This window comes from Astatotilapia calliptera, chromosome 10 (assembly GCF_900246225.1).
Source record: "Astatotilapia calliptera chromosome 10, fAstCal1.2, whole genome shotgun sequence".
Lineage (NCBI taxonomy): Eukaryota > Metazoa > Chordata > Actinopteri > Cichliformes > Cichlidae > Astatotilapia > Astatotilapia calliptera.
In genome coordinates, this window is record NC_039311.1 from 29746959 (window position 1) to 29774057 (window position 27099).

A 27099-nucleotide genomic window follows, 5' to 3' on the forward strand; every position below is an offset into this window, starting at 1 on the left:
TGATTTTTGTGAAGACGACATTTTCAGATGTCTTATTCTGTTGAGCTACAGTCTAACATTCAAGGACATTCAATGAGCTGTTGTGTTACAAGAAGAGGAAGAAATCTTTATTTTTAGAAGTTAGGAGGAAGATTTGCACATTTTTCCTAATAATCTTTTAATATTTTTAATGACCAAAAAAGTTGCAAAAATAGCTTTATTCCTTTTCAACCTGCTCGATGAAGTGTAACCTAAATAAATTGCAGATGGACTGGAGATATACAGTGGGGCAAAAAAGTATTTAGTCAGCCACCGATTGTGCAAGTTCCCCCACTTAAAATGATGACAGAGGTCAGTAATTTGCACCAGAGGTACACTTCAACTGTGAGAGACAGAATGTGAAAAAACAATCCATGAATTCACATGGTAGGATTTGTAAAGAATTTATTCGTAAATTAGGGTGGAAAATAAGTATTTGGTCACCTCAAACAAGGAAAATCTCTGGCTCTCACAGACCTGTAACGTCTTCTGTAAGAAGCTTTTCTGTCCCCCACTCGTTACCTGTATGAATGGCACCTGTTTGAACTCATCATCTGTATAAAAGACACCTGTCCACAGCCTCAAACAGTCAGACTCCAAACTCCGCCATGGCCAAGACCAAAGAGCTTTCGAAGGACACCAGGAAAAGTATTGTAGACCTGCACCAGACTGGGAAGAGTGAATCTACAATAGGCAAGCAGCTTGGTGTGAAAAAATCAACTGTGGGAGCAATCATCAGAAAATGGAAGACATACAAGACCACTGATAATCTCCCTCGATCTGAGGCTCCACGCAAGATCTCATCCCGTGGGGTCAAAATGATCATGAGAACGGTGAGCAAAGATCCCAGAACCACACGGGGGGACCTGGTGAATGACCTGCAGAGAGCTGGGACCAAAGTAACAAAGGTCACCATCAGTAACACACTACAACGGCAGGGAATCAAATCCCGCAGTGCCAGACGTGTTCCGCTGCTGAAGCCAGTGCATGTCCAGGCCCGTCTGAAGTTTGCCAGAGAGCACATGGATGATACAGCAGAGGATTGGGAGAATGTCATGTGGTCAGATGAAACCAAAGTAGAACTTTTTGGTATAAACTCAACTCGTCGTGTTTGGAGGAAGAAGAATACTGAGTTGCATCCCAAGAACACCATACCTACTGTGAAGCATGGGGGTGGAAACATCATGCTATGGGGCTGTTTTTCTGCCAAGGGGACAGGACGACTGATCCGTGTTAAGGACAGAATGAATGGGGCCATGTATCGTGAGATTTTGAGCCAAAACCTCCTTCCATCAGTGAGAACTGAAGATGAAACGAGGCTGGGTCTTCCAACATGACAATGATCCAAAACACACCGCCCGGGCAACAAAGGAGTGGCTCCGTAAGAAGCATTTGAAAGTCCTGGAGTGGCCTAGCCAGTCTCCAGACCTCAACCCCATAGAAAATCTGTGGCGGGAGTTGAAAGTCCGTGTTGCTCGGCGACAGCCCCAAAACGTCACTGCTCTCGAGAAGATCTGCATGGAGGAATGGGCCAAAATACCAGCTACTGTGTGTGCAAACCTGGTAAAGACCTATAGTAAACGTTTGACCTCTGTTATTGCCAACAAAGCTTATGTTACAAAGTATTGAGTTGTATTTTTGTTATTGACCAAATACTTATTTTCCACCCTGATTTACGAATAAATTCTTTACAAATCCTACCATGTGGATTCATGGATTTTTTTTTCACATTCTGTCTCTCACAGTTGAAGTGTACCTCTGGTGCAAATTACTGACCTCTGTCATCATTTTAGGTGGGGGAACTTGCACAATCGGTGGCTGACTAAATACTTTTTTGCCCCACTGTATAATGTAGCATACTAGCGTACTATAGTATTGTGTTAGCAACAGGCATGCCCACACTCATTAGTTCAGTGGCAAGCATTGTAAAATGTTTTATTCTTTTACCTTTAACTCTGCAAGTTCATCGGATTTTCTATACAACCTTTTCTTTGGGTACATTGTACATGTAAGCCCTTCTCTTTGTAACAAAGGTTCATAGAGCCTCATCATCATGTCTGTTTGGCCTTTACCAAAATGCAGTTACCACATAGTTAGAATAATCCTCCATGTGTTTCTGTGCTGGGGTTATTATTTAAAATGCTAATGGAGAGCGTGGTAGAAATTCTTCTGGAACCTGTGGAGCTGCCCTTTACCTTGCTGTACTGCTGTGCGCCCTCTACCAGCCCAACCTGAACAATGAGCTGCTCTTTTAATAAGATCTAATGAAGCATACCACCTGCTGGCTTGCCCCTCTAGACATTTGTCTCTTCTTTCTCTCGCTCTCTGAAAGATCAAGAGGAGAATCTATCGCGGCAGTAATTAAGTCTCTCAAGGCCCGTGTGGCTGCCTGAAACCCATCCTCTGTGTCTCTCCATCATGTCATTCAGGTAGTGAGCGAGAGCGAAATGGATATACGAATCCTGTAGAGGTGCCCGGGCCTGATGTGAATAGATTTGGCACACAGCTGTCGGACACCCGTCACTCTGTTACTTTGACCAGTAAAACAGATACACCTGCTGGCCTCCCCCATCCCCGTTACCCCTGTGTGAAGTATCTGGGTAGGTTTTAATAATCGATTCATCGATTAAAATCGATTCTGGCTTGGATAACGTGATATCGATTCATTAAAATCCTGAATCGATTTTTTTATATAAATGTATTTTGCCCAAAATTCCAGAATCTCAGGTGAAATGTCACAAAATTTTGACAACCACCAAACAGCTAAGACAGTAAATGAGAGCAGGTACACGGCTTCTGCACAAAGATGTAAACACAAAGCGCGGACCCGCCGACGGATCAGAATCATTGAGATGTCGCCTTTCTCACCTCACGGCACGGACACGGTCGGGGCTGAAAGCAGACAGCTCGCTGATTCTGATGTTTCGGCGGGTCTGCGCTTTGTGTTTACGTCCTTTTTGCACTGATTCTAAAGCTGTTAGTTTTATCTCTCTCCAAACAATATTGATCCAAACTACGCTTCACATAAACATCATCATGGACTCCCTCTTACTTTTGCTGTTTTGCTTCCACCACGATAAAAATCACAATCTCTCTCTCTCTCTCTCTCTGTACTTCAAGAACAGTTTCCCGTCTATCCCCGAAATCTGTTTTCTGCATTATTTGCTTGCTTGTTACGCGCAAGTCTACCGTTGTTTACAGCACTGTCGGCCGATGTTTTTTTTTTTTCCCTTTACTCACTTCCGAAAAGAAACTTTTTTAAATTATGCAAAATGCTTAGCCGTGTCTCTAATAAAACCGCTGTAACTTCAGAGGTTGTTCATAAGTTGATTAATGGTTTTCTTTCGTTTTTGATGTACTGCGGAATATTTTTATAAAATCCCAGGAAAATCACCTTCATGTTTTTCTGTGTTTATCTTCAGCTACTTTGACACAAAGGCATCTGCTGTGATGCTCACACCTTTGATAAAGTCTGGAAAGTGTCAGCTTCCTTTTTATAGATACAAAAATATGTAAATGTACTGATCTGAATTATAATATTTCTGACTGTGTGAGGAAAAATTTCCCAGATTCAAATCAAATCGATTCAGGACCTTGTGAATCGGAATAGAATCGATTCTAGAAATCAGTGACGATACCCAGCCCTACATCTGGGTCCTCATGCTAGTTTCCCACAAGCCCAAGTGGCCTAGACAATAAAAATGTTCAGTCTTCAACAGAACTCTGTTGAGTCAGATTTTAACCATCGCCCGTTGGTGGTTCTGGCTGAGCAAAGATCCAGTTATGAACTCAAAGCTGTCATATATAATGAAAAACCTCTTCTAAAATAATGGTTGTGAAAGACATGTCCAAAATGTTGAACCAGAAAAAAGGCAAGAACAAGAACTCCAAGTTTTTCTATTAAGTTATCATTGTGCCAGCACCTGTACCTTTACTGAATAAAGACTTTCCCTCAGCTCACTTTAGCAGAATCATTATGTTCTGAACCATTGCCAAATTATTTTAGCATATTCAGAAAGCTCCCTTGATGCAATCAGGATAAAAATAACACCAAAGACCTAAAGACGAATTTAAAGTAATCCCTGTGTCTATGTACAACAGCTCAACCTTTAAAATCATCCTACCATTAGCAGGCCGGGCACACCTGAAGCTCTCGACTGGAAATTTCTCACTTATCTGCTTTTTCTGACATTTGATTCCACGCTTGCTTCACGATACTGCAGCCTGTGAGTTTGCAAAGTTTGAACTCTATTCCCTTGACAGCTATAACAAGCAAAGAGTTCTCTGTCCAATATAAACTTGATAAAGTGTGCCACCGTGATGCCGTACTGGTGGAAACTGGCTCTGTGATGGAAAATGCTTCATAAAGGTCACAGGATGTGGAAACTTTATAAATCTGAAGAAAAAAAAAAAAAAAGGGGGGGGGGGAATCAGAAAGAACATAAATGCTGTCCTGGAGGGACCTTGCGAGGGAAAGCATTTAAAACTGCTTCCCACAAGAAAGTGACAGCAGGGTCAGAGAACAGCCCTGTCAGGTAGAGGGAAAGAGCTCAAGGCTGATCTGTGACGAATCGGGTCACCAGATCCAAAGCTGTTAAGCAGATGATATTTATAATGTTGCCGTTGAGTTTATTTTCAGTATTTTGTTCTTAAATGAGTCAGAGGAGAAGCTGGAAAGAACCCAGCACTCTGTACTGCAAACACGGGCCCATATGGCTCACCGTGCTTCTACAGCATCTGTCTTTGAATACTTTGAATACTAGAAAATGCTCAGCTTAATGTGCACCTCGTCATCGCATCAAGTCCACGACACCGGGGCAGTAAACAAAGAAGCAAACATCTTGTCTCATCTTATTCATGAAGAGTAAAGCCAAGTAGTAGTTAAGTTAAGTGCTAGCTGTTGCACTTGTTGTTTGTTCATGTTATTCTTCAACTGGTCTTTTCTAGTTTTAGGCATAAATTCTAGAACAAAAGCGTGCTGGGTCCGACTCCCAATTCTGGTCCCCAGCATGGTTTGTTTTTTTCTGCTAATCAGTGCTGCAAAACAGCTTAATATTCTACAATGTCATTGTCCAAACTGAAGCACAGACTTTTTGGATGGACTGTACCACACAGCAGTTTTTATTTGTCAGATATTAAATGCGTTACATAAGGCAACAGCATTAAAAAAAAACAAAAAAAAAAAACAAGGCCCAGTCAGTGAGCTGAAGTGAGGCCTAGTGGACTGCTAGCAGCCTACTTCGCACGAATATGTCACTCAAAACAGGTAAAACCTTTAATAATGAACAGGCCTCGATAAAATTTAAAAAGATGCGTTATAAAAATCATAACTCCTATAAAGATGTTATGAAGATGTTGAACTAGCAACCGAGATATAACCGCCTTTTGTACCAGGCTAGTAAGGCATTCATTTCTGCTACAAAGCTGCGGCATTTTCCATGGATGTTTACGGGAATAGACCTGCTTTTGAAGAGAGCCTCAAGTGGCCATTTCAGGAATTGCAGAATTTGGCTTTATTAGAAGTTTGAGCAAGGCTTTGCCTTTGGGATCATCTTCCATCTCGGAGTAATCAAACAAAGATGACAGAATTGATTAAAATGACCTCCAATCAATGAAGTTAACACATTACACTTCTTGCTCATAAAATCTGCCTTCTGAATGCTTCTACAAATGAACCCCTCCTTTAACTAGAAACATGAGAACTGATGGGTGGCGTTTGCTATGCACATTCATGTTCCCACAGAACAAAATTGTTTTCACACCATTTTTATTCCACGAGCTTTCTGCAGACTCCAACAGTAAAGCCAGACATTTATTTAAACTCCAAAGGAGATAATCCCATTGGACTCTAATGGCCTCTTGGCCACAGATTAGCAAAATCATCAATATATTATTCATTCCATCCAGTTCAATAACCATGGCAGGAAATGGGGGTCATAAAGGGTTTTTGAGTTTGTCTCGTTTATTAAGCTTCCCTGTTGCTTCACTGTGACCAATCAAAAAGAGCCAGACTTTCCACTTTCTCCATCCTCTGCACTCATTCTCCTCCCAAGAAAATCCTGGTTGAAAAATATTCGCAGCCCCACAGCAGCCAGACGGAAAGCTGCTCCCGTACAACGTGGCACACATGTTCTGTCACTTCCTAACACCTTGCACACAGGGGGACATCAATGACACTGTTAATTACTATCAAGAACATGGTTTACAAGTACATGGGCGACACATGGTGCATTATCAACTTCTGTGTGTAAAGCCAACTCTCTCCTGTTAATAGGCTGGTCAGGTTGATAATCGGAGCAATTGTTCGAAACAGTGCTCGTCGTAATGAGTTGGACCAAAGCCAGCCTGGATAATAAAGGTGCAAACATTACCAAGTAGGTTTTGGTTAGGGCAGAATTGTCCTGGTGTCTAATAATGGCTTTCTGCTTTACATTGAAATCGGTATTTGCTTCACTTTGGACATTTTGCATTTTTTCCTCTAGAAATCACTAAACTCTTTCAAGCCTCCATAGCAGATTTTGACCACACGCTAAACCCAAATGCACCTACTCTTTAAGTTCAATAAGTAGTGTTAATGTATTCAGAAATTAAATTAATTTAAGCTTCTTGAGTTTCTGTGACAATTTTCTCAGTTTTGACTACTTTTATCATGTCTGCACGTGTCAGGAGAGTTGGATGATGCCTGTATGGAACCTGTGGATTGCTGGGTTGATGAATACGTCCATTTCAGCACAGATACAGTTAAGCTCTGGTCATTGTAAAATGAAAATAACGTGAACATAATGCAGTTGTTGGTGATTGTCAAACATCAAACTTGTGGATCTAAGTGAACATTTGTCACTTAATCAAAAGATTTCAATCTGTTAAAAATTGTTATGTTTAAAAATAAATTAGACTAAAGAGACTTTTTAAACAGTGCATTAAAAGAAGGATATTTAACCATTTGGATTTTGAAGTTGCTAAATAGCATAATATTTATATATACACTATACACTACTATACAATGTAGTGTAAAGTGCTTTGGGTTCCTTAGGGACTGAGTAAAGCGCTATACAAATACAGGCCATTTACCATATACTGCAGAAAAAGTACCCATTCCAAACTCATTAAACTTTCACTCTGGTTAAACAGCTTTACAACATTTTTCCTCTTTTATTGCTGTGGAATTTCATCAGGTCTGAACTTTAGAGTCGATTCTTCTTTGTTCAAGTAACACAACCAGTCAGATGACGTTACGGACGGACATATCAAGGCTCTTTTTGGACATTCAAACTAAACCAAATGTAGTGTTTAAGCCTAAAGTTGTCTTCAGACACAGTTAATCATTGGTAGGAATTTGACCTCCTTATCTGACCCAAACAGCGAATGTACCAACTATATGCTAGCTCTAAGCCAGAGGTGTCACACTTATTTTAGTTCATGGGCCACATACAGCCCAAATCGATCCCTGAGGTAGTAAAACCAAACATCAAAAGGAAGGAAGAAAAGAACAGAATAAAATGCCCTCTCTAAAGAACTACAAGTGCATCCTACAAATATGAAGAACAGCCTGATGTCTCAGTAAAATAAATGTAATTGCATCATAATGTCTCCACATTGATTACATTTACTTTCCTTACAACTGCATACCAGTTTAGTGGTTATTTGTATCCCTCTAATGTCAATCAGCAGTATCCTTCACTCTCATCAGTAGTTGCTTGAATCACTCTGCCGAAGCTTAAAGTAGGTCCAAAGTTAAGTTAAGTTGTTTTTTGTTTCTTTTGGTTCTATGGCCTGTGGTCACCACATTGCTGCCAGCTTCCTGTGAGGATGTGTGGACTTTCCATACATTTTCACTCCTGTATAGTCTTACTGTCTGAACATAGCCATGCTGGTAACAGCAATGCATTTCATTTTAAAATATATTTCACTGCAAGTTTCACTGTTTTTTCTTTCAAGCCAAAAGCCAGCCTGCTGGCTACTCCCAAGGCCTCATGTTTGACATCCGTACTCTCAGCTAAACAGCAATGAACACATTGATTGTGTTTGTGCGAGTATGCCTGTGTTCTGTTCTGTAAAGCACTGTAATACACAGTTTTATGCTTAAACCTAAACATTATGAACGCCTTTCCCGTCCTTTTCAAGGCAAAAAAAAAAAAGAAACATTTCCACTGACCTTCACTATTAATTAGTGTAAATCAGCATCTTGTTGAGCAGAAAGCTTATCTGAATCACTGATTTCAAATATTAGCCTTGCACAACATGTATCTTACACAAAGAGCTGAGAACCAGCAGGTTTTCAATCCAGCTAAAGGACTGCAGCAGGTGATTCATTTTTTTCCTCTCCGGTTGATGGAATGCCAATCTGTAAAATAACCTGCTGCAGTCTTTGGCTGGAATGAAAACCTGCAGACCCTTGGTCCTGTGTGGCCCATTTTTGCCTCTATGATGAAAATGCTCACACCAACAGAGATGTATTTTTTGTAGAAAATGGCAGTTTTGCCTGAGGCTACTGGCCACTTCGCTAGAAATTTTAAGAAGTGTTTTCTCTTTTTCTTTTCATCTGGTGCCCACCTCACACTCAATAGAAATGACTGATATGGCAGATTGAGATGTGATAAAAATCCCCAACATAAGCCTGTTGGAACAGCACTGAACAACACTCAGTTATTCACTGACTCATGAAGTCTACCTCTGTAAAAACTCTACTGCTAATCAAATGGCAGCTCGTGTAGTAAAACTTTGAGTGTTTTACTACGCAGGCCAGTAATGTGCAGTCTCATATACAGAGTGACGCTAGAGACTCTGCAGATTTATCTTTAAACATATGAATAAGACTATAAAGTGACAAGTTTTTTGGTGTTCTACCGAAAACACACATAACTCACTTTGGATGGCGGATGTCAGGAACAGAGCGGTTCAGGGAGATGCGGTCGCTGACGTAAATGTTGAAGCCGTTTTCTCTGTAGGCTTGATCGACCCGGTCAGCATCAGTCAGGGGGAACGGCTTCCCCTGTTCACCGTTACCTACAAATGAACAACATTTCATCACAAAAACTTCAATCTATACAGACCAAAAGGGAGCAAGCAAATCTCACACGTCATTCTCTTCACAGAAATTCAACAAGAGGGGAGAAATTAAACAGTAAGTGAATTTGGGCTTTTAGTGACTGCATCACTACAGGAAGAGAGGCGTGCACGAGATAAAGAAAAGAACTTAACGAACTAGAATCACAGAATTATAACTGGAATTAAAATTATATTCACTGTAATACCAATTTACTCAAATGAATGCTGTGTTTTATTTAAGAACACTTCAAATTAGCAATTGAGTCCATGACCTCATCAGGAAATGTTTTCTCTCACACACACACACACACACACACACACACACACACACACACACACACACACACCCCCCTCTTTTGGACCCACAGGAGTCGCCCCCTTCTCATGCTTAGAAAGCTCCACCTTTTAGACCTAGAAGCTGCATCCATCCTAGAACACTCTCCACACCCACTTGTTAACTATAGCTGAAGTCAAAACTAATCTAAAATATATTAGTTTGTCTCTGGATATATAAATCGGAGATTAATGTTTGAGAACAAAACGACAAAAGAAAAAGCCACACAGGATAATATTACATCACCATATTTTGGGGATTCATTAAAAGAAGAAGTATGGTCCTGTGGAGAACAAAAAACAACTCTAATCATCTACAGACATGCATGTTTCATTAAGCAGAAATTACCCACGTTTCCCTCCAAAAGGAAAGAAGAGTGGAAAATAACTTTTAGCCTTTAACGGCTCATTTCAGGAGATAAACCCATTTGGACTAATTTACACTCAGTGTGTAAAAGCTGTTTTCCCTGAACAGAAAATTAAACCCAATCAGTGATGATTGTAGAAGATATAAACAGTATTTATGGCACCAGTAATGTATCCAAAGCACAGATTTACACCCTTGCTGGATACCAGGAGAGCAACGCTCTGGATGTGTGTGTGTGTGTGTGTGTGTGCAAATCCAAAAGCATCTTTCTTCATTAAGTTTCATTTTTTCAGGAGTTGTAAAAAGAGATTTTGACAAACCAGATCGAGATGCGTCTCTTTTGATTGCTTCATTATCATGCCAGTCTTTTCGCCGCACACCGTTGCGTCCCAGCTGAGCGCCCTTCCCCGCACGATTCACTCCCTGATGGAAAAAACAGAATTGGACAGAGGGATGGTTATGAGCACCGTCATACACACAGACACATCTGCATTTGCTCTGCTCTGATGGCTGGATTAACCAGTGAACAGTATATTGGCTGCCATGTGGACATACAGCACACATTTCCACAGATGTTCATATTTTGTACTCCAGTGTGTCTTACAACTGTACGGCAAAAGGATATTTTAAGTAGGGAAGAGCTTCCAGAACTTCCTGATTTATAACAATCATTCACAACATGTTCAACCAATTTCAGCTTGAAGCTATTAAGCAAGCAATGTAAGAGAACTTCTAGCTTCAGTCACAACCAGCTGCTTCTTATGCACGCTTGCAAGTTGGTATCTTGGTTTAACTTTGCTCCTCAAGTTCCTCCTATTTTAGTAATTCTTTGGAAATAAGTGCCACATCGTAGACTGTGTATCAATGAAGTAAATGCTTGGGTGAAACGCATTAACTGACCCAGTAAGTAGTAGGACATGCCGAAAACACTTCACCAAGGAGGTATCCAGGTGGCACCCAGGCCAGACACGCAAACCACATCAAATGGTTGCTGGCAGCCCAAAAGAAGTGGTTCTTTTCTGGGCCAAGCTTGTAATGCTGTGTAAATAACTAAATCACTCAGACAAAACCTCCACATCAGGATTGGTACAAGAAGGTGAATATGAAAAAAAAGTGGAAGCAAAAAACAAAAACAGAAACAAAAGAAATACAGAGTGATCCCATCTTTTCAAACTATTGCAGCACCTCCACCTGTAGAATCGCTGAGCTTCTGGACTGATATATATAAAAGAGACATGACTGTCGACTCATCTCTTCATTTCAGTAAAAGTCAGTTGAAACGTGCACGATCAGCAAAAATGGCGGCTTGCGACAGGGGATGTGATGTAAATTTGGCGTCAGCTTTCTCGTAAGGTGCCGTTTGCCCGGCACTAGGCGGCAGGCATGGGGAGGCCCTTAGATAAATGTGGTAACAAGGATGAGCAGAGTTGTGACTGACTAACAGAAGAATAGCATGTCTCTAAAACATCTGCTAATCCAGTGATTGGGGATCAATTTGGATGTGCACCAAAAATAACGTTTGCCAGCGGTTAGTAATGTGGAAGTGCAGTGAAAATTGGAGATTGATTGAAGAGTAAAAACGGCAAAGTCACATAATCATTGATTGTCCAGTTGACTGAAGCTGAATCTCAAGTGCTAGACATTTCTGTTCCAAACCAGCGCACAACCTCCCACGCCAAACCTGCAAAGGCTCAGCCACCTCGCACACAGAAATGGTCAGGAGGATGGTAAAAGACACCTTTTTTGTTGTTAATGAAATAAAATGTGAAAAACCAACATAAGTCGTTTACACAACAGAGCAGCACACTCAGTCTTTTTTACCTCACCCCGTCAGTATCTGTGTCAGCTAAGAGATTTCTCCAGAGCATCAGCTCTCACTATCTAACAATGCTCTGCTGAGAGTTCATCCACAGAAAATGTACTCTTCTATTTCATGCTTGACAACCCTGTGAGGAGAATATCAATGCCCTGACACACACACACACACACACACACACACACACACACACACACACACACACACACACACACACACACACACACACACACACACACACACACACACACACACACACACACACACCAGCTCAGCATACAAAGGTGGAGGCTGTTTCTTCTTGCACTTAGTCATTCTACACGCTGAGTGACTTTCAGTGACTCTGCATTGTGAATTACAGGATCACAGCACAATGGAGAAATAATTAGCTCGATGGGAGGAGGCAATTAGTGAAACACTTTAAATACAAATGGCACCACTGACTGCATGAAATACTATGAATTATTAAACAGACTGCTGGCTTAGAGGAATACGACCCTGAATAACAAACTAATGGACAGTATATAACTACAAAGATTTCGTTTTAGGTTAATCTTTTTGATTAAGCCTTCAGACTCAGGCACAGACTCCCCCCCCCACCCCCACCCCTTTGACCCAGAGATCATTTTGACAATTTAAGGGTTATGTTGGGTTTAGATTTTTGTCAAGTTAATATATGCATTACTCAGTATGACCTTGTATGGGAAATTTTCTGCTCCATCTGGGGGCAAAACATTCCCACAAGCTTAACAACGCGTTTCTGGTGTAACAAATATGACGGTTGAAGATGACCAAATCTGACAAAAGAGGAATTTATAGTTACACATCCAGGGGCCATGCTCTAGCTTGGGGCCATGAGTACTACAAAACAAGCAAACCATAGAAACTGGCTGGTAAACTTTGGGGTGGAAAACCTTGAACAGCATATTTATTGTCTTTTTGACCACTCAAATACCAGTTTTCCACCAACACCCTCCTCAAACTAAAAGAGATTCTATGCCAGTCTATCAGACAACAGTTACTGCCAAAATGCTGCCATTGGCGTGGTATCACAAAACTGGCACTAATGTCAGAGGCAATATTTGTATGCAACACTGCGATAAACTGATCCTCATCGACTGTGACATACAGACTGAAGAAAGTGGATATCAAACCACCAGCTAACCCTGTAATGCTTATGTTTTATCAGTTAATTAGTTAACCAAGTAAATAACCTGCCATGCTTCTCACACACCACACGAAGCTCAAAAACCAGCAATCCCCGAGTTGGGAGGCCTTATACTTAGGCAACTGGGGCTGCCTGAAATACAGGAACTACTACTATATCCTCTTTTGATACGTAGCATGGCTGCATAGTTTAATGGTTCACACATTTGGCTAACAAGCAGAAAATCTGCGGTTCAGTCCCAGGATGAGAGAGAGAGAAATCCCTTTGGGGTTGCAGAAGGAAAGGTTTGATTTGATTTGGTAAATCAGACATGCGGAGTTGCCCGCTGTAACAACCCCTTGAGAATAACGGGGCAGCCAGTAATAGCTTCTGTTGATAAATGGCACCGCAAACATTCTCAGTGCCTGAATTAGACTTCCAATTTTAGTATGGTAAACTTGAATTGTACTTGAATACTCTGTAACTTTAATAGCTGTAATAACTGTACTGGACAGCTTTCGTACATTGATTAGAGCAGATTAAATTGTGTGAAGAAAACTGCATCAACTCACGATTCAATCTAAATTCTGACTTTTCCAATGAAGACTTGTGTGCTCCAAGACATCATCCCTTCATGAAGTACTCAACCTCTTAGGTCAACCGAAGAAAACCTTCAGCCCATTTGTAAGATGACTGACTAGACGGTGTGGATAAATGAAATAAGTTTTGTTTGTTTTTAAACTGATTCCGCTCCATTTACTCGTCCTTCCTTTCTTTCATGGTCTCCCTTTTCCGACCCCATGATCTCACTACTTCATTCCCTTTCTGTTGCAGACACCTTCAGTGTGTCGCATATGGATCTGACAAGCAGCAAGAGTCCATCTGTGCAAATTCATACTATAAAGGAACAGTACTGTGCCGCCCCATTTCCTCCTGATTAAAATTTCAGCGCACATCGCCACAATATTCCTCTGGGGTTTTTCCTGCTGCTCAACAAGACCTTGAAAAACAAGACAAGGAGAGGGGGGAAAGTTTTCAGCTAATGTGTGCACATGTTTAGTTTTGTGGACGCAGGACGTGGGCGGGTGGTTAAAGGAAAGAAAGTAATTGAAATAGACGGGAAAAGGATGGGCATGAAAACAACTGTCCACACGTGGGTAATGAAAGAGGAAAAGAAAAAGTAAAAGTCTGCAAAGTTTTAAGGTTTTGTGCTGTGGGTGGCAGGTTAAAACAACACAGTGACTAAAAGAGCTTCACACTAAAAGCAGCCTGCAAGTTTGTCACTGAAAAGCTAGAAATGTGAAGAACAACAGCAGTTAAAAGTGAACATCTCTACTAACTAATAAAGCTGATATCTAGATGCAAAAACCTTCACATCAGAGTCGCACTAAACTGTTAGGTTTGGTTAGAGTCAGGTAGAGGATATAAAAGAGTTCTCTCTACACAACAAGCAAACAGGATTAATTCAGCTCAAGGTGGCCATGGTTAACAGTGATGCCCACATGGTCTGGATGAGTAAAAGAAGGTAAGGAGGGCCACCAGAAAACCCCATAAACTGAGTGTATTCATTTAAAATCTACTTGTTTTTTCTTAGTTAACTGGATTGTGGCACAGCTAGGCATGGAGTATTACAGTTAAGTCATTCTTGTTGCTAAGGTTCATGGAGATGTCATTACTTCGGGAAAATAAAACAACTTGACCTGAATACTTCACTGCGTGTCATACCAACCAACTGGTTACTGCTGCTCCTTGCAAGGTTATATGCTGTGCTCATTATTCAGACTGGACTTAGAGGAAGAGAAACATTCTGAAACATACAAACTATCTGCAATTCTTACAAAAATTATTTTTCCCCACCCCTCTTCAAAAACACCAGTTATGTTTAAGGTTACAGTGACTGTTATAAGGATTTAGCCCTCACAGGATTAAGCAGGATTTCATTACATTTCACACATTTTCCTAAAGCTCTACAAGTAACCCCAGAGCTGATTTACAGTAGCAGACAAATTTTAATGAAGCCAAACTCAAATTCAATGGCACATGAAAGAATGCAGCATTGTCCAATCACACAAGCTTGTGGTAAATTACTTTTTGTAATGAGGGTGCCAAATTTGTGTAGTTTAATTTACAACTTTGCAATGGCAGGGATCGTGACCCAGGGTGTTGCATCTATGTCATTTATTTAGGTTGAACCTGAAACACTGCTCAAGGCTCAGCTACGAAAGACACAGGTTAGAGCTCCACGAAGGGTCTAGAGCAGGGGTGTCAAACTCATTTTAACTCATAGGCCACATAATAAGGGGTGGCTCAGGAGGTAGAGCAGGTGCATCCATCGGAGTATGAGTGTGTGTGAATGTACTTAGAAAGCACTGAGCGCTATATAAGAATCAGTCCATACTGACCACTTCGATCTTAAGTGGGCCAGACCAGTGAAACTCCCCTGTCTCTCAGTGTAAAGAAGTTACATTTAACTGCATTTTCTACGCGATAAAGAAAAAGCTGACAACTCTGAACTCAAATTGTAAGAAACTTCTGGTAGCTCGTTGCCCAGCCTGGTCAGGTTTTTTTTTTTCCCCATTTTTCGTTTTTTGTTTTTTTAACTGTAGTCGTTTTTTTTTTGTTTTTTTTTGTTTTTTAAACAACTGACATTTCTATAGTAGAAAGTGAAAAACAAACGTTTCAATCTTTAGTTGTTTATTGCTTCATTACTTTGAGTAGTATGAATGGCCAAGTGAGGTTTTTAATCCGTAGGAAAAAACTGTAAAACTTATTAAAATACAGTTAAAAGTCCAAAATTTCTGCTTGCTTGTTTACGGCGAGTTAGATTATAAATGGCTTCAAGCACACAGTTGGGCCTGCGAACCTCATTTAGACACTCAGACACTGAGCTGTGACTGTGCTACATGCACACATTTCTGCATCTCTGCTCCCCAGAACATCTGCCCACCCCTTCCTTCTTTCTTTCTTGACCCCAGTCCATCTTTGCACGTGATTGGTTGCAACATGTGCCCATCAAAATAAAGTCTCGCATTTGCCTGTATGGATTCTTAGCAGGGCTGAAGATTTGGCTCACACATACCGGCTGACGTGAAATTATTTCGTTTGCCGGGGCCACAAGTTTGACACCCGTAGTCTAGGGTGTAGTGCCTGGGTTTTCGATTCCAGGTATAGCACTATAGGTCCTACCTGACGAGTTCATACGGATGCACTGGCCCACTGTGGACAAGCGAGAGCGAACTTTTAATTCGTCAATCAATTAACCTATTTTCATCAGCTCTGGTGATGAGATTGGGTAGTAAAGAACGGTGTGTTGGATACAAGCATCCAGAATGAGTTTCTTTTGCCTTAGCGATAGATGTCCAGCCTCACCCTAAAATATAGCCCCTGCTCCTTTGCTTCAAACAGAAGTAGCTGGCAGACGACCGCAGGATAGACACAGAACTCCAAACTTCCGGGTCTACCCAGACAAACTACTGATACACTACTGTTCAGCGATTTAGGATGTGAAAAAGCTTAAAATTCAAGAACCCGATTTTGGTTTGAACACCTGCTAAATCTTTTGTATTTCATGTTTCGTAAGTACCTGAAGCAAGACTCTCCCAACAAAGCCAGCTGTGCTGCTTTAATGCATGGCTGATTTTGGTTTGAATAGCTGCTAAATCTGCTGAAGAAAATGTAAAACCGCTGATCAAAAGGCAGGCATGCAGCCAGAAGCAGCAAAGAGTTTGTCACGGAACACAAACCCTTTAACGACTTCATTCTTTTGTGAGGTTTTTTTGTTTTTTTTACTGAAGAAAATGTTTATAAATTAGTTTGTCTAGACCCTCTCAAGCATCAGTACATTTCATACAGTTTGTATAAAGTACTTTCATATTCTACCTTGTATATTTGTTAAACAATGTGAAACGACCACATTAAAATATTGTAATATAAATGATTACTTTTATTATGACCTTAGTACCTTTAAACCATCTTTTTGACAATAGTGAAAGTTAAATTTAGTTTCATCTCAGCCGGAGAATGAATATTCATGAGCAACACACAACGGGACCAGAGGCGGCTTGAAAGGGAACGGAAACTAAGGCGATACCAGACATGATCATCTGCGTCTCTGCGGTACTCCACAGCAGAGTATTGCCTCCCTCCTTTCTGCTAATCACCATCATCACAAAGCATCCACGCTGCCACAAACTCATTCCACTCTGGGCACTTTTCGGCTCCATCAATATTTAAGACTCAGCCCAAACACCCTGATAAGTCACTGAAAGAGTGACACCATGATCCTCACAGGGCACATTGTCTCCATGCAGCACTCTCATATTAACTGACAGGCCCCCAAAACGTCTTAAATGCAACGCAAACAGGAACAAATGCTCTAAAGGAAAGCAGAGGGAAGAGAAGAAGAAAAGCTGCGAGAGAGCTGAAAGCACAGGGATGTAACTCCTGTCACCTGGCACCATGAGCCCTCATTAAATTTAATGTAGCCTTTTAGTGGTCTATTTAACTGATGACAAAAGGCCACATGTCAGTCAGTGTTTGCACACAGACTCATAAAAGACAGACCGAGAGTATCAGGCAGCAAATGTGTGAGTATTTGCATAAGACATGGAGACAAAGCCGCGTTCCTTAATCTACCTAAAAATGTGATATCAGTCTGTCCAAATTGACGAATTTGTCTCCTTGGAGCGACACGCATTATTAAAAAGGTGTCTCCCTCTGAATACTGAGCTCTAGACTGCTCCCTGTATTCCTCCTCCCAAACATCAGACGGTTTACAGAGCTCTCGGCGCAGCCTCGGCCATCGTAGAACCGATCTGTTTTTGTTAAAGACAACTGAGCGTGAAGCTGAACCTGTAGATTACAGGTGCATCTACACTCCTACCCTCACCTGTGCCCATGGACTGTTGTTAGTGACAGGAAGAAGTCAATTGTAGATACATGTGGTAGAATTCTGATTCCTTTGAAGCATGCTGAGGAACTCACTCGCTTAGAGGTGGGAACAGAGCTGCCGTTCCTCTGTTCTGGAAAGGGGTTGATGTGTTTCAGGCACAGGGTTAGGATGCCTCGTGGGAGAGGTGTTTTGCACATTTTTCACATACTACAATAGCATCAGTTTACTCAAAGAGAAAAATGTATACCTAAAGAGCATAGGCTGCAACATGAAGGCAAACTGTTATGTGGCAGGGCAACTATGACGACTTGTAGCCACTCAAAGAGGAGCATTTTCCACAGCAATGATGTGATTTAATGTGCCAGTGGCTACTGATGACCTACATGCAAACATCTTGCGTAAAAAGAAGTCCACATGTTTTAATGATATGAGGGAAATTAATAAGGATAGCATATATTCAGCCTGGGCATCACCTGAATTGGGGGCATTTTTAAGGGTAGTGAAACTGTAGTCACTGGTCCATCGGTTTTCCTCCTGGTGACCTCGATGGAGGGATTTTCAGATTATGGCGAGGCTCTCTGAAACGCTGGCTGCCTAACCTCATTTCCATGCCGATGTGGTCTTCTGCTAATCTGCCCAACAGCAGATTATGTCTGCTATTTGGTCAGATAGTGGGACTGATGCTGGTGCTGTGGGTTTAGACTCTCAGCAGCTGTTGAGGGACATCAGAGCCACACAGTTCCAACATGCCAGAGACGCTCACAAAAGCAGCAGTAGGTCTGCTTCTGCCTGAGCAAAGGAATCAAAGGTAGTGTATGTGTGGTCACTCAGAGACAGATGTCTGGCTTACATTCATTTCTGTTTTTCCGCTCTGTGTCTTATTATTTCTTTCCCATCCGTGGGTACAGAGACTGCTTGAGGTTTGGGATTTCACAGATGAACCACAGATGTTGTTTTTTTAATTCATGAAAGCCGGAACAGTTTTTTTTTTTTTTTTTTTTTTTTTAAATCCAACTAGAAAGTTGAACAAAACACTGCCCCTCATGTAAGCTGAATTCAGTCTTTCTACTAAGGTTGTTGTGACACCCACGGCAGAATCGGTTGCACATGTGAGCTGGCGACTGACATGTTTTCAGACTGGTATTTTATTTGTACGGATACAATGCCGAGGTAATAGTGCCACCTTAAAAGGACTGAAAAGGACGGAAGAAAATAAAAGCACTGGTCCCGTATTTCCCTCTTCCTCTCGTTTTGTAATTCATTTTCTTGCCTACTGACTGTAAAAAAAAATAAAATAAAAATAAAATTATTTTTTTAAAAGAAAGACAATTTGAGGAAAGTCAGATGTTTGAATTCCTGTTTGTTGTGTCCACCTGATGGATTTTCCTAACCCACAAAGATTGCAATCAAACTGCAGGCAAAATTAGCTCAAAATCTGATTACTTTGCTTTTTGCTGCACAAAGATCATAGCTATTCAATTCTGGATTTTGACCGCAGCTGAAAGTAGTCCTTAAGCAAATGTCCTCCAAAAATTTCTAATTTATTTTACTCTCAGTGATTCTATTCATATCCAGCCCAGCCACTCCTGGATCCAACCCAGCATCCACGTACACCTTTGTTCAGAAGTTGCAGCCGCCGTTCCACAAAAAAGCCTCATCCGCAGTGACCGCTGAGTGCTACTGCACATGAAATTGTAACAATTGACTTTAGTAAATCCATGTTTATTTTCATATATCCATCCATCCATTCTCTTTTGCGTATCCTTTTCAGGGTCGCGGGTGGGCTGGAGTCTATCCCAGCTACCATAGGGTGAAAGACAGAACACCCTGGATAGGTTGACTGTCTGTTGAAGGGCTTACACACAGAGACAGACAACCATTCGTACCTATGGGCAATTTAGAATGACCAATTAACAGAACCCTACTACTGCATGTCTTTGGACTACAGGAGAAAGCAGGAGTACCCGGAGAGAACCCACGCTAACACGGGGAGAACATGACCCACTATGAGCACCTGGTGACAGCGGGAAGGAAAAACTCCCTTAACCAGGCTTAGGGAGAGACAGCCATTTGCCACGACCCGTTGGAGGTGAGGGGCAGGTGAGGAGAAGGAGACAGAACAAAAGACACACTGTGAAACTAGTAATCGAGGAGGAACAGCTTTAATCAGGAGGAGGACCAAGAAACTGATCATTTTACCAAAGATTCAAATGGTAAATGAAAGGTGACCACTTTTTGGATTTTGGGAGAATCGCAGGCCAATGAAATAGCCTGCTTCAGTTCCAATAGAAGGACTCCAACACAGGCTGAACAGAGCTGGAGGAGGAGATGGGCAAACCTCATGCGCGCTAGCTAGTCGTACACGCGCTGGAAAATTCACTACTCTGGTCACACGTCGACGTAATATGACATCACACAGACTAGGAATCAAGTCAGGATCAAGATCACCTAATATTCGTGAATACTTTCTGTTAGTGAATTTTGCAATTTAATTGTGTATTTGCTTCAGAAAGATTTCCTGCATTTGAGGAACTGAATTTTCATGACAAAAAAAAGAAAGAAAGAAATCTGGTGTCTGGGATAATGTTTGAAGTAGAAGGAAAGCTGGTATTACCAGCGGTGCGGTATGTGATGAGAACAGAACTGCGCATTCATTCTCAGAGGAGGATGAATCAGACCACCTTGGGTCAATAGTTCTCTTTTCTCTTTCCTCTCCACCTGCTGAGAGCAGTCAGTAGCTCAGCGTGAGAAGAGGAAACCTTTCTGTGCTTTTTTTTTTTTTTTTTAAATTCCTTTTCCTGTTCTGTCAGATCACAGGCAGATCCACCTCAACCCCAAGAGACACAATTACCTGCCTTTCCTGTTTCACCTCACCCCCTGCTCCTCCTCTACCTCCACTTCTTCCCTCCTCTTCACGGGCACGTCAGCTTGCGCCAGCTGTCCTGCTTCATCACATAGAAGCATTAGACTGTACTTTCTAAAGGCAGAGCACTGTAACACTGTAAATACCACCAGCCAAAATTGCCTGAGATTCAACAAAACTGTAGATGTGGGCATCTCCTTTGGTGTCAAACCAATATGCAAGAGAACAGGTAATAGATAAATAAACCTTAAGGATAAATTATTACTTCTAAAAAAAATGCAATTTAAGAGATGAGCAACTTGCGACAGTAAAGAGTACAAACATAATACAAGTAGTAGAATATTTTAATGCCATTAAAAATAAAGTGTTTGTAGCTTTTTTTTCCCCATCAACCCAAAAACTGAGTTTAAGAAAAGCCGACTGGGAGTTCTGACTCTTCTCAAATGTCCCCTGGGCTCCAGCTCCACTGCTAAAGACCAGGCTCTCAGGGCGGCGACTGAGGCGCTGAGACCTCCCTGAAAAAAAGAGCCCAGCTGCTCTGCCACACAGTCTCAGCTACCAACAAGAGTCATTATCCACAGCTTTGCTGCAACCACAGATACTGAGCAGAGGACTGGACAAAGGCCATGACAGATGGCTGCTTCTCTGCCTTCTCCTGGCACAAAACTCTTTAATTCTTGGAAGCGTGACACACAGACACAAAAAAAGGCAATTTCGAGATTTTAAAATGTTGTGTGAACAGTTTCACCGCTTGCATGATGTTTATTTTGCAATTAAAAAAAACAAACTGTCAGTGTTTTATCTAGTTCATTAATGTGAAGACAGTTTGAAGGTACTAAAAAAAAAAAAAAAAAATTAGTACCAGATGAAATATACATCTATTAATGAAGAGACTGAGGAATGCAATTGAAAAAGAGAAATTACACCAAAGACTCTGTGAGAGAGGTACTGGAATCTATGGAAGGATTCTGCAACAGCAAGGATTGCGAAAATCTGGTTGAGGGGACCAGAATTTTAAAACCATGCTTGATTACAAATGCAACGTCTCTGATTCATAATTGCATGTCTTATGATTTTTCATGTTGGCATTGACTAACCAATGAAAGAAAACAGCACTTGTATATTTTCCTCTAAATGGCTAGACTAATAGTTTACCTATAAACCCATCCCTGTTCCCAGTACCAATAGTCACCAGCTTCACTCTCTGAATGGTTTGTTTTTATGAACCAAGAGTTCTGACAGATCTTGGGAAAATGGCATTTTCTGAGTATGCACGTTGGACATGGAATACTTTACAGAAAGGCCTAAATTTGAACATGAATGAAGTTATACGGATGCAGGGAAGAAGACTTATGGACGTTTGTTTCATGAAGCCACTTAACGTTTTATGTTATGGATATTATATATAGTGCATTTTGTTATAGATTTTATATTTTTTTGTTGTATTTGTACCATTTTTGAGATATGTCGGGTTGTATTTCAGCTACCTAGCCCAGATCACACTTTGATTGTGAGATTGTGATCTCAACGGGACTTCCTGGTAAACTAACAGTAATAAATCCCTAAATTGGACCAAGGTCAGGAAATTGGCAATTTAACACATGCAGTCTGTTTTTTAGGATAACCATTGAAGTTAGTTAATTTAGATAATGCTTAAAAAACAAAACTGCCCAAAAATTTGCCAAGAGGTATTACTGAGATGATTGCCAAGTGACAGGACTTGTTTCTAGAAAGGTTTTAGATTACACCGTGCCATTTAAAAGAACGTAATTATCAGAGGACAGATAATATAATGGATGTTTAAGGCACTCCAATAGTAATGCCATGGCTGTGATCACAGCCTTTGTTGGCTCTTGTCCAGATAAGCTCCTTAATATCCCATCTGAGCAAGTGAATGAATGGAAATACTTTACACTACTATAATACTGCCAGCTCAAAGAGCATTTTGTTGATCCAACTGAGCTAGATGTCGTCATCCCACGGTCCTCGTTTTTTTTTTTAAAATGCAAAAGCACAAACTGCTTTCAGTCCTACATCCAATCAAGGTACAGCGATAGAAACCACGTGCACTGATGTGGTATCCTTAAGCAAGGCAATAAATTTCTGTCCTGTCACGCTACATATCATTCCTTTTGCAGAAAACCAAAAGGACGCATTTTTCCAGCAAGTTGTCTACATGAGTGTTTTGGCCCCATGCTACCAAGTGAGCATCATATGAAGGTCTATTTCTCTTCATCGTGTCTATCACTTTATGACCACAGTGTACCCATGTTAGAATGGCTGCCTCAAGAAGGATACTAGGTCACAAAGCTCAAATAATCTCAAACTAATGGGATGTGATGGAATTGCAGATGACAAATCTTCAGCAACCCAGAAGGAGGATCTGAAAACATTTAGGTAGTTCTGAAAGCAAAATGCGGTAAAATTTCAAACGAGCCATGACTATCGTGACTATTTGAATAATCAACAGTCATGACAATTCCAGACTAAATGATAAAATATAGACAAATTGTTGAACAAAACAACTTTCTTACAGCATTAAATCAAAGATAATATGATTTACTACATCCATTTGCAGGCTTTTATACTAAAATTAAAAGCACCATTATATGGATATCATTTTTCCAGCTACCCCTATCTTCGTGCTGCTTCATGTTTTTTCCTGACGAGTAGCCAGGACAATGTTCAGCGCCCCTCCCCCGCCCCGCCTCATCCCCTGGCTTCCACTCTGTAAGCAGAACTCAGTCTCATCGCTTCACGTTGCTGCCGGGTTTGGCTGTGTTCAGCGTGGGAGGCCGGCTGCCACTGAGGGGACAGAGGACAGATGTGGCTTACATAATGATCAGCAAATCAGTTCTCAGCGCCCCTAATCCTGCAAGCATCCCTCCATACATCTCCCTACGGCTGCTTCGCCAAGCCATGCCAAGCTTACTGTGCTGTGCAGAGCCAGAGAGCCCCAGGCAAGTTGCTCCTTCCCACTACTGGTTAGAAAGAGCCAATCAATGGACTCAGCAGGGAGAGCTTTTACAGCTCCACTGGAAGGCAATTATCAACATTTTTCAGTAAAGGGACAATCAGGCCACCGGATGATAGCTCGAGGTTCAGCAGACAACAGTCCAATATGAGAACATAATGTGAAACAAAGTAGGGAGAGGCAACGCTTTGTGAATATTTAGAAAGACCCTATTCAGTGGCTGGTTCATAATAGAATAACAAGCTGAACATCTACAAATTTGTTTCAGCCTGCTGCACACATCAGGGCTGGGTACAGAGACAAATGACAAGCACCAGTTCCCCTAAGCAATGAAGGGACCCAACAATGGAAGAAGAAATGGGGAAGGAGATATAAGATTCAAATAAAAAAATGAAAAGTTCACAGTAGTTTCCACTCTACTGGTTTGTGAATGCGGGTGTTCAACAATAATAATTTAAGCTGATTCCTTAATAAGGGATTAACCTCCCTTCAATTATCAGTAGCTTTTCTAAAAACAACATTGAACCAAAAAAAAAAAAAAAAAAAAAAAAAAAAAAAAAAAAAACACCCTCAGGATGTTTATTATTCTAGGGTTTGAGTAGAATAGTCATTAATATCTTTTTCCCCTCTTCAAATCAAAGGATTGATCAGTTACAGAAAGTTCGGTGATTCATAGATGCAGCTAGTTACCATTTTTCTTACAGGACAATTCTAGATGCAAAAAGAAAAATATTGACCCCAGCAGAGACTTCTGGAAAGTCATCCCACTTTATGCTTTAATATTTCGAGCTACACAAATGAAATACCATTTGACAAATAATGCAGGGCAGGACATTTAACGCACTCAACGATTTAGCCTGTTAGAACCGTGGTTCGCTCTTTGTTCCCCCCAGTTATGCAGAGCAATTAGCATTTTCTAAAGGTTACAGACTTTGTTGCCATCATTCCTTATCATTTGGTTTGCTCAAGAAGGGCAGTAGAAGGTTTCGCTAAAGAAAAAGTTTGCCTCCTTCTATGAAAGCAGCAATTTTCCTAAATGGCACGGTGTAATCTTAATTAAAATACAAAATAAAAATCATTATTACTTTGAGAGATTAAGATTGCATTTTCATTTCACATCAACAGTATTTTTCTTATTCATTAATGTGCAGAAAGAAAAAAACCTGTAAACATTAAGCAAAGACATTAACCACTGAGGCTGGGTGTCGTCCATGTCCAAAAACCACCAGACACACATAAAGAAGAACCCTTCTGACCTCCACTGAAAGGGTAAATCTAACGCCGAGATTATTTATCTGACTTTTATAGAAGCTGAACTGCTGCCAGTAGAATTGGAAACATGCTGACACTAAAGGCGTGTGGGATCTTCTCAGGGGCAGGATGGTAAAATTAAATGACAGCTAAGATGATGAGTTATTTTTCACGCAGCATGACATATTTGTCATGAGCTTAATTCATACGTGCCAGTCAACCGTTCATAGCTGAAAGAAACTCAAATCCCATTTCCACATGCAGCAACACAGGTGATTCACCAATCAGCTCTGTGCTCATCATTTCCGAGAAGGCAGACATCTATGGGCTCAAATTGTGGTCATAAATATTTTGTACTTGTAAATCAGTTTTGTATGTGTAAAAAGAATTTGTGTGTGGGCTTAGCCAAAAAATACGGGTGAAACTCTGCAAGTTACAAGTACGAATTTTGACCCTATTTTTCTTCCTTTCATCTGATTGGCCAATGTCATGTCAATCACAAATGTAACTATCAAATCAGAGAACAGATGGTTTGGCTGTCGGAGGGGCGCTTTTTTGAACTGCAGGTCCTTGAAGGGTAATACAGTTTGAAGCCGGAGGATCTCTATATAAATATCCGATAGCAGTTAGATCCCCTAACTTTCAGCAGCTGTTGAAAGGATAAAGTTTTAGTATATCAGTGGTTAGAAATACCATTATTACTTTAGGATTATTTTAACACAAAGTCAGGGCTGACCCAGGACCATGGCTGTGAGTTACAGTGCACAGCATAAAGGTCCTTTCACATTGGACGCAGGATGTGCTGCTAACTGCCAACTAAAAGCCAAGGATCCAGAATTTGTTGCGCTGGCTGCTGAACTCTGTGGGTTTTTGCAGCAGCTCTACCTGTACTAGATGCACCTGCTCCTTGTCGTTTCTATCTCGGACTTTGTGTCCTCTACAAGAGTTTGTGTTTTTTTTGCTAGTTCTTCAAATGTTCAATAAAAACATGTATGCTCATTCATAATGAAGAAAGCTTTGTAACTATCCCCACTAGTGAAGACTGTCATGCTGGTTCAGCTTGGCAAACCTGAGGAGAGAGAGGAAAGAAAACGTTGTGCCAACTAGCAACAGCAACTCGTGCTGATCTTCTTGACCTTCCAGTTACTGAGTGGCTCACTGGTTTATTTAGTGATCTGCATTCATGGTTTCTTGTTCTAGTATACGTGTTAACAAATGTTAAATTATGTCCATAATACCACAAATTGTACAAGTAACGGGTATCTGGAGCAATTTTGCAGAAAGAAAACGGCAAAAAGTTGCTCAGTGCAAAGCAGCTGATAGGCGACAGGGTGCTGACATTAAACTGGACTTGTTGTACATTGCATCAGCTACCATATTGCCTCAGCTTAGAAATAAATCTTAACATTTATTGCTTATTTTATCTTTTCCTCACCCACACAGCTTGCATAACTAATCAATTTATTCACTTTACCTAGACAAGGAAAATAGGACATGTTCTCCTTACTATAATTCAAGCCCAGTAGGCTGCTTCTGTTGGTGGCGGTGTTTCTTTTTTATATATATTTATACACACAATTCAAATCTCATGAATTCTGGCAGTGACATCATCTGCTGTTTCGGTGAGTGGCTCAGTAAGAAAGGCCATGGTCCAGCAGAGCAAAAAATGCAGCAATTTCTTCCAGAGACAGCATGTCAATCTTCAAACAGCTGTTCAGAAGTGCTGGTGTGGTGGCAGCCTTTTTTGCAGTTTGAGGAGAAAAAAAAAAAAAAAAAAAAAAAAGTACCGGTACTTTAAGACTAGGAAACGAGGCCGACTACCTCAGTTCAAACCAGCCCTCTGAAGCCGTCTGAACTAGAGGAAACATCTATTGCACCACAGTCTGTCAGAAATGAAATGAAGGCATCACACTTCACAGGGAACCGGGATGGCAATAGCCTAATGGTGAGAGAAGAAAGGTTTCATTCTGGAAACTTGATGGCATGAATCACGACTGTGGGAATGCAAGCGAGGCAAGCTCGACAAAGCTATGCAAGAAGCAGCTGCTGATGTGCCACCGAGGAGAGAGCCGAAGCCTTCGTTGCTATGTTTACATTCATTCATACATGGATTATTCTGGATAATCAGGCTATGCAGGAACGCTGGAAGCTTTTACAACACAACACCTGCTCCCACCGGGCTCTATATGCGAGCAGGTTTTTCAGATTTTTTTTCTTTTTTTCCTTGAATTTAATCAGGTGTTACTGAAAGCAGAGGGATGGAGAAATGTATGCTTTTAATACTGCTGTGTTAATAGTTTCATTGCGACAACTCTAGTGCTGAAAAATGATCCTTTAATATATCCAGTATGCTGATAATGACAAGCATTAAGCGAAGAGTCTTGCGAATGA

The 27099-nt window shown here is 41.0% G+C and overlaps 2 protein-coding genes across 2 annotated transcripts in view; both read right to left on the minus strand.

Moving 5' to 3' along the window:
- Positions 1-27099, minus strand: part of LOC113030056 (polypeptide N-acetylgalactosaminyltransferase 10-like) — a 512613-nt gene that overhangs the window by 153189 nt on the left and 332325 nt on the right. The gene's annotated exons all lie outside the window — the stretch shown is intronic.
- Positions 1-27099, minus strand: part of LOC113030059 (polypeptide N-acetylgalactosaminyltransferase 10-like) — a 61040-nt gene that overhangs the window by 12256 nt on the left and 21685 nt on the right. Inside the window, exons 2-3 of the mRNA XM_026181120.1 lie at positions 10087-10189; positions 8886-9024 (exon numbers count right to left, since the gene is read on the minus strand). Coding sequence (XP_026036905.1) covers positions 8886-9024; positions 10087-10189 — 242 coding nt within the window. The remainder of the gene's footprint in view (positions 1-8885; positions 9025-10086; positions 10190-27099) is intronic.